At 44.4% G+C, this 8,387-nt stretch overlaps 1 protein-coding gene across 3 annotated transcripts in view; it reads left to right on the forward strand.

The window, feature by feature from the left end:
* LOC104079169 (annexin A8-like) overlaps nucleotides 1-6,789 on the forward strand; it is a 13,809-nt gene extending 7,020 nt beyond the window's left edge. For 2 of the 3 annotated variants that reach the window (XM_009581101.1, XM_009581104.1), the window contains 7 exons: nucleotides 741-820; nucleotides 1,449-1,508; nucleotides 2,046-2,139; nucleotides 3,980-4,075; nucleotides 4,327-4,385; nucleotides 5,252-5,374; nucleotides 6,704-6,789. In XM_009581101.1, the coding sequence (XP_009579396.1) occupies nucleotides 741-820; nucleotides 1,449-1,508; nucleotides 2,046-2,139; nucleotides 3,980-4,075; nucleotides 4,327-4,385; nucleotides 5,252-5,374; nucleotides 6,704-6,760 (569 nt within the window). In that variant the 3' untranslated portion in view covers nucleotides 6,761-6,789. The remainder of the gene's footprint in view (nucleotides 1-740; nucleotides 821-1,448; nucleotides 1,509-2,045; nucleotides 2,140-3,979; nucleotides 4,076-4,326; nucleotides 4,386-5,251; nucleotides 5,375-6,703) is intronic. The other variant, XM_009581103.1, reaches the window with a different exon arrangement.
* The last annotated feature ends 1,598 nt before the right edge of the window (nucleotides 6,790-8,387 follow it).

Here is an 8,387-nt window from a genome sequence, read left to right on the forward strand (position 1 = left end):
GTCATCAGGAAAATGAGATTTTTAAAAGCAAGAAGGTGCAACCTAACTCTGTTTCTGGCAAACAGAACATGGCTATGCTGAGAGAATTTGAAAATCCTTTTCTGACTCTCCAGCGAGCTAGGGGAAAAGGTCAGCAAATCACAAATTTGGTTCAGCTTGACTACACAGGCTATTGTCAGAACGAAAACAAAACTATAGCTATGTACTTGGCTTTTTCTCCCCGTTAATTACACAGGTGCAACCTAACTCTGTTTCTGGCAAACAGAACATGGCTATGCTGAGAGAATTTGAAAATCCTTTTCTGACTCTCCAGCGAGCTAGGGGAAAAGGTCAGCAAATCACAAATTTGGTTCAGCTTGACTACACAGGCTATTGTCAGAACGAAAACAAAACTATAGCTATGTACTTGGCTTTTTCTCCCCGTTAATTACACTCTAGATGGGAGTTTATGAAATATGTATTTGTAAATATATGGTATCTCTTTGGTCCCTTAAACTATATCTCTAACATTAGCTCTGTGCTTATGCCTTGGACATCAGTGGAGCTAGTGACTTAGTTGGATGCGAATGCCGACCTGGGTATTGCTGAGGGTGTGAGCTGATCTCAGCCCTGTTTTTTTTCCCTAGTGACCTTCTTGATTAGTGTCAGGCTATTGTGTGTCCTTGGGTGACTGGTAATATCCCGACTATATCACCCAAATAACAAACCCTTCCCTTGTCCTTCTCTTTAAAAAAAGGTAGAATACGGTTCTGATCTGGAAGAAGACATAAAATCGGAAACAAGTGGCTATTTTGAACAGATTCTGGTTTGCCTTCTTCAGGTAATGCTAGAGAAGAGAAATGAGGGTATAAAGATCTTCACGTTTTTCTCTTCATTTTTGTAGAAGACATGCAATAGAAGAGGCAATAGTCATGATCACCAGATAAACTGCAGAGACAAACATGTCACAGAGGACTGGATCTGTGTTTCAGCTTCAATGTGACTGAAGCAGGGGAACCCCCTCCCTTAGCACCACTGAGAGAGCTGGGAACTTACAGTCAGCCCTGCTGCAGGGAGACGCCTCACTTCTACATATGCGTAAAGCCGTTGCACTCTACAAGGGTCTTAGGAAACAATGCCCCTCAGTTGATTCACCACTCTTCCAGGGTCTGTGCCCTCAATGCTGAGTGCCTTCGGGTGCATTTATCCTATCACGTTTTCCACATTTTCCTGCCTAGCAGCAGAATAACTTAGCGATTGTTTGGCTCTGCTTCATATGACTTATTTCAGTGCCTGTCAGTGAAGGAGTTAGCACTTGTGCTGTCTGAAACATCGCTGCTTGAGTACTCTGCAGAAATAGATATCAGAGAAGGATAATTGATCTTTGCCCAGAATGTACGCTGTGATCCTTACATATATGGAAGAATCTTCACGAGACAAAATGGTTACCTTTCTTTTTCTTCTTATAGGGTGAGAGGGACAATGCCACTCTCTACGTGGACACAGCACTGGCTCTCCAGGATGCAGAGGTACTCTCAAATGCCTGTGATCAGTGATATGCCTGCATCCCTGTCTTGAACTTCAGAGTGCTTCACTGAGCAGCAGGGTCCTGGTCAGCAGAGGGTTGGAGCCACAATAGTTTGGAGAGGGGTGGTCTTCAAGCAGAAGCAGCCTGGGGTTCTTCAATTTTGCCTGCACGGCTGAGCCTTGCTGTTCCAAAGAGGAATGATGAGAGCTGGGCTTAGGCTTAGCTGCTTTTGATATGTGAAAGTATATGGGTATGGTGGAATGGGACAGCAAAGAATAGGGAAGAAACCTCAAGAGTATTGTTGGCTGCTCCAGCTGCTGCAGGAGGGCTGGAAAGGGTGGAGATAGTGGCTGCTCCAATTTAACTAGAAGACAGAGTCAAGGGTTTTCATAACCAACCATTCTAGGAGAGTCTAGTTCACACAGTGTTTTAGGTTACTTCAGACCCCTTTACCCTAGCAGTGCCTTAAGCCAAACTCTGTTCCTTTACGAGCTGCACACACAGAACATCTCTCTAACAACGGTGTGTTAAATTACAGACTCTTTATGCTGCTGGGGAGAAGATACGGGGCACTGACGAGATACAGTTCATCACCATCTTGTGCACAAGGAGTGCCACACACTTGCTGAAAGGTATGGAGCAGAGCCTACACTCCCAAGTCTCTGAAATGAGAAATCAGTCTAGCCAAAAAGAAGAGGCAGGGCTGTAGATGGGAGAGATGGGTGGTCAGAAAAAAGTACCTGAGTCTGTCTCCTAATTCTTGGTCACTCAGTGACCAACAGCTGCCAGAAGCTTTCATGAAAACTTATGAAGACTTAGTGCTGCTGAAAATCAAGTAGCTTATCTCAGAGTCCTTATACAGTGGTGATGGCTGGATGGTATAACTGTTTTTATAAACCAAAGGAGGGGGGGAGAGAGAGAGAGAGAGAGAGAGGGAGAGAGTCCCTTTCTAACCAGGTAGAAGCATGCAGTGGACAGACCCATGACTCCTTGGATGTGGGTTCCTCTGGGGAAAAAAAACGCCAGAAAAGTAGCTGGTTATTCAGTGCTGGAGAATCACAGGGTGCACCTTGCATTTCTGCCCCAGGTTCTTCTGAGGGCAGCAGAGGCTGCTGGGAGGGAAGACACTAATCCAGCTCCAGCTAAGGGAGCCCTCAGCTCCCCACTGCCCTGTGCAGCAGAGACCTGGCCTTGTCATCTCAAGACTTTTGAGGCAGTCCAAGGCTCTGACTAACAGATTTTGTTATGTCGGCTGAATCTAAGCATATCAAGTACTGTGTAAATCAGCTGGACCTAATAATTTAACTGATGGTAAATTAGGTATGCCTAAGCTTTTTCAAACTGAGGTCTTCTGAGGCTGTCTTCTAGATCCTGGAGGCCAGCCCCCCCTTGTGTTTCAAATTTAATCTCCCAGCATCACTTAGAAAACAACAAAAAAAGTGGTCTCTAGTCTTTGGCTGTGTCTGCCTTTAGGAACTGAATTTCAACTAGTTGTTGTCGGGATGCAAGCAATCTTTGGGACCTACTGTATCACCAAGCAAGTAATTTCCTCTGTGCTACAGCAGCCTGTAACTGTTTTCCTTTAAAACTTGAATGTAATTGTTGCAGCTAATTTTTTTTTTTTTTTTTTTTGATATGGAGAGTAGGCCCGAATTGAGAAGGTTGTATCCATCTGTCTATTCTGTTGGTATTGCCTTTCCCCAGTCTTCTAACACCCCTTTCTGAGTGTTAATGTTTAGGTATCTGATCTTGAATGCTGAGCAAATTCTATTAAGATGTCCATTGCATTACATAGCAATTTTCCTTCTTTGTTAGTCTGAGAGCTAGGAATCAAAACTGAGATCTGTAATTCTGAACCCCAGAGTATCCAAAGTGTATAAGGTGAACAACTCCTCTGTTGCTGAGCTTTTGTTAATGTGGGAGTTCAATTATCTTGGAATCTGCACCTGTGTCTTGCTCATCTTTTCCGAGTTGTTTTTTTAAAATCGTGATTGAAATAGTAAGTTTTCCCAAACTGTTGTCGTCATTTAAAAGTCCAAGGGCCAGGAGCAGCATAGTCCTAGATATAATTTGATTTTATTTTGGCTCCTGAAGCTAGTGACATCAACAAACACAAGACCAAATGATGGAGTTGTGCCTAACCTTCTGTTGTCTGCTTCATTTCTGCGGTTAAAGGCAGCGATGAAGGGTCAGATTTCCAAATGAATATGAGGTGACTGAACTTGCATTTTCAAATGAAGGCAAGGAATTAAGACCTGTGGATGGATTGGGTTTTTGTGAATGTTGCCATCCATTTTTGTAGCTGATTTCTGGGCTTGACTAAAGCCTCCTGAAGTTGGTGCAAATGTGGCCATTGCTTTAGCAGAATCTGTGTTTTCATATCGCCACACAAGCAATACCTGTAAATATTGGGCACAGAATGTCTGAGCAGTTGCTTGGTAAAAAAATTGAAGTTCTTTGTGCTTCAAACAGTGTTTGAAGAATACCAGAAACTGGCCGGTAAGAGCATAGAAGACTCTATCAAGAGTGAAACTCATGGTTCACTTGAGGATGCCATGCTGGCTATTGGTAAGAGTGGCTACGTTTCCTTTTCTTTTGCCTGAGTCTGCTGCCTTTTCTCCTGCAGCAGTTGACTGTTACGGGATGGATCTACTTTATAAAGGTATCTGGTAGGAAGTAAAGGGTACTTCTTAGGTAAGTAGATAAGCTCAGATCCCAGGGGCACACAGAATTAAAGGAAAGCATGTTGAATCTCTGTTACCTGCTGCACTGGACTGGAATTACCATTGATTCTTACTGAGCCTTTTTGTATGCCCTAGTGAAATGCACCAGGAACGTCCATTGCTACTTTGCAGAGAGGCTGTACCATGCTTTAAAGGTAAGACTCTTCATTGTAACGTACTTGTTTTCATACTGGACTTAACTTGTAACCTGGCTTCCACCAATTCAAATTAGAAGAGCCAAGGTTGTGGTGAAATCCGGCAAATTTAGTGCTATTGTTGCAAGTAATGGCAGAATCCCTTCTACCACCTTGGGTAGAAAAGTACCCTTTAAGCTTGAGATACCAAGGGAGTCTGGCTTTTCTGACTTAGGAGTCTGCAAGGAGCCCAGTCCCACCTTTTGGAACATGGACAAAACTTCTGGAAGATGCTTTTCTAGGAGGTTGATCATGGTGGAGTTTTGCCCATAATGTTAACTTAATGGACTGAACCACAATATTTTCTTTCTAGGAAGCAATTCTCTCAATGGCAGTATAAAATGAAAGAGTTCCAAATGGGGACACATAAGGCATCTGTAGAGTGTACCCCTGTAAGTCTTAACTGATACGTAAAGGATGTCAGCTCTCCCAATTTTGTGGAAAGCTGAGTGATTATTTTTGTTACTGATGTGATCTTAATTTTCCTGTGAGTGATTAAACAATATTGGTTGAAGCCAAGTGTTGTATGAGTGGTGCTGCAGAAGGTCAATATGTATTCGGTGCCCACTTCCAACTCTGTAGTATGTTTGCTTTTGCATTTGACATGTGCAAAGACTTACAGCACACTTCCATGGCGGGCTTGTGGTATTGACAGTGGCCCCTGGGAGGGGGGTGGGGGTTGGCCCTCCAGAAAGAGAAGTAGATGTGCTGCAGAAGATGTGCCAAGCGATGTTTGAAAGCTGATGACTCCTGCCCTGGACCAGTTTGCGACAGCTTATCCCTTGAACATCCACTAACACCACAGACTGATGTATCTGTTATTTCAGGGGGCTGGCACCGATGATGAGACTCTTATAAGGGTGATCGTTTCTCGAAGTGAAGTTGACTTGAATCTTATAAAGGCTGAATTCAAGCATATTGCAGGAAAGTCTCTCTCCAGTATGATTCTGGTAAGCAGCATCCTGATATGATAGTTCTTAGCCATCACATACATTCCTAGCCTGTCCAGCACTGTGGCATGCTTCCATGGTTATTTTGAGTAAAAATGTCATTTCTGCTAAGATCATAGCTCTCCTTCATTAGGCCTATTAACAGTCAGCTCCCTGAGAGACATATATGCCTGAAAGGTGAGTCAGATTGTATGCGCTGTAAGTGACTTGAGCAAAGCCAAACCCGAGGGGAGACTGCTACAGGTCTTTCATGGACCAGACTCTGTATCCATGCACTTCATTATCTCCTAGATGAATCTAGATTCATTTAATCCTCCCTGTTACACCTTTCCCACACTGCTGTGCTATTTTCTCCTCTCTCTCTCTGCTGTCCTTAACTACCTCAAGTCAAAACAGTGCTGCTTTTTTTCTCTTCTTTTCTTTCTGTTGTTGGTTTGGGTTTTGTGGGGTTTTTTTGTTTTGTTTTAATTTTTTTAAACTGACTTATTGCAGATGAAGGCTTGGCCTATACCGTGGCAAGATAAGCTTTGACAAGGTTCAGTTTCTAAACCTATTGTAGCTTTTGAGGTTTGAGTCTCTGCTCTGAGTGAATGACCCTCCCCTATTAGGGATGAAATGCTGGGGTTTACCATTTGTCCTAAGGACTCGGGGACATTCCTGTCCCCCAGCGCAAATGGCACAGAAGCTCTATTCTTAGCAGTCCCCATGGGAAGTCTGGTTCTATAATGAGGGCCCTTTCTTCTATTTGATGCTGTCAGTGTTTGTCATGTTGACTAATGATCAGTCTTCAAGGGTCTGTTCGGAATATTCATTCCTTCTGAGAAGTGGAACTGGCTTTACACCTGTCATCACAAAACATTCAAAGGGAGCAAATTTTTTATCAAAATGACCATATTTGTGGCTTTTTAAAAAATGTCATGTGTCAGGGATAACTATACTGCCTTTTCCCTTCCTGTAGGGGAAAGAATGCTACACAATACCAGGGACATAAAATCTGAGCACAACAGGGTTGGTTGCTCTCGTTCATGCTGACTTTGTCTGCGCTGCTGTGTGGGATGGTCTATTGCTCACCTGCATTCCAAATAAAAGAATTGGACTTGATACATGTTATTTCAGGTGGCAGCTACAAGCCTCATTTCTCTGTTCACTTTTGATGGCATGTCAGCTGGCAGTAACTCTGCTGAAATCTGGCTTGCTCTTTCCAAAGTCCTTCTCCTGTGTGGGCATATTCCACGGACTGACAAAGTCAGCACTCAGAGTGTGCAGATGAACTTCCATGCTCACCTTTTTTCTTTTTTTTTTTTTCTTTTTTGTTTTTTCTCCTGTCAGGATGACACCAGTGGCGATTACAAGACAGCCTTGCTAAATCTCTGTGGCAGTGACTGACAAAATCTAGGAGGAAGATGCTGAAATGGATTCAGAGGGAAAATTAACAGTGAACAAGGGTCTGAAAATGTACATGTAGAAAATCTTTCTATTGATCCAAGTGGGGAGAAAAAGAAGATCAAATTAATGGTCAGATTTCCAAAGCTCTCTGAAGGACATGGCTGCTCATTACACATTAAAAGCTATTCACTTCCCTAACAGTTTTTCAAACGCAAGTGGGAATGTTTCTTTTTTGTATACATTTTGTTCTGTGCAATCTCCCTTCTCTTTTAACACACTGTGAAGGGTGGCACTTAGACATGAAATTAAAGGCTTTTTTGAGTCATTGAGCCCTCCGTAGGTGTTTCACAAGTCTGAACAAACCTACAAAGCTTGGGCTGTCCTGAAGCCTTGCTAACTTCACTAGGACAAGCTGGTACAGCATCGACCATTTGATGCTAGCAGGGTGCATCTGGAAGGAGTCCCAGATATTAACGGGGCTTTAGGGCATGGGTCAGAATGGAGAGTTCAGCCTTAGGGGGGGCTGGTTTAGCAGCCTTATCTGCATAACTTCAGTAAGGGCTCCCCAAGGAGCAGGGAATGGCAGAGCCGAACTGGCTGTAAGTGTGTGAAAGTTGAAAGCTGTGTGCCTGATTTCCTTCTTGCTTGTGTGAGTGTCCGTAGGGGGAGACGGACAAGTTCAGCGAGTGACATCAATGTTAGACTGTGGGGAAATCAAAACTGGGGCGGATAATTTGTTTTTGGTGAATATAGGATATCCTGCTCTTGGGAGCAGACCTGTTCCTGCTCCTAGTTTCACAGTAATTTCACAGAGGTCAGTAGACTCCTTGGAAATCCCCCCCCACACACCTCCATGACTGCACCTATTACTTGCTGAGTGAGGCCCCAGGTTTGAACAGTGATACAGAGAGAACCGGATGAAATGCTTCGAGAAGCTCAGGTCTGCCTTGACCAGTGATTCTCCACACTTAAAGCAGCTCATTTAAATGTGTAATTAACAAAAGCCATTGTGTTCAGAGAAGTAGCTTTTCTGATCGAGTGGGTGAATTTTCTGGCAGCGGGGTGGTTCCTCCCTTGCACTGCTGAAATGAGCAGGAACCAGTGCAGTGAGAGTCTTAGGGAGTCCAGGACCCAGCGCTGGGGTCAGGGTATCTGCATCCCTCAGGTGAACACGAAGAGGAGGAGGTTTCATTCTCTGATCCTTTAAGTGCTTGTGTTTTCAGTGGTATCCCAATTTCTCACCTGGACTAAAATGAGTTGGAGACATGTCTCTAGACTGAGCATCAAGGGAAGTTCTTCACTCAGTTTTTGAGGGGTGTGGGCCAGCTCCAGGCATCAAAGGACCAGAAATCACATGTGCCTTCTGCTGGCCAGAGGACCCACTAGATTTTTCGGAGAGCCACGTGTTCTCATTGACAACGATGATCAGCTTTCCCCTGGTTTTGCTTAAGAGCAGGTTCAGGTGCTGATTTCTGGCAAGAGGCAGGCCGGGACCGGGAGGTGGTGGTGGGGGGAAATGCCAGCTGCGGACAAACCCGTGCTTACACCACCATCTTGTGGGTGACAGCCTGTGTGCAGCCGGGCCGGCAGCGCCGCGGCGGGGAGCTCACGGACCCACGCGGGACCC

The sequence above is a fragment of the Fulmarus glacialis genome, unplaced genomic scaffold, assembly GCF_000690835.1.
Source record: "Fulmarus glacialis isolate BGI_N327 unplaced genomic scaffold, ASM69083v1 scaffold15127, whole genome shotgun sequence".
Classification (NCBI taxonomy): Eukaryota; Metazoa; Chordata; class Aves; order Procellariiformes; family Procellariidae; genus Fulmarus; species Fulmarus glacialis.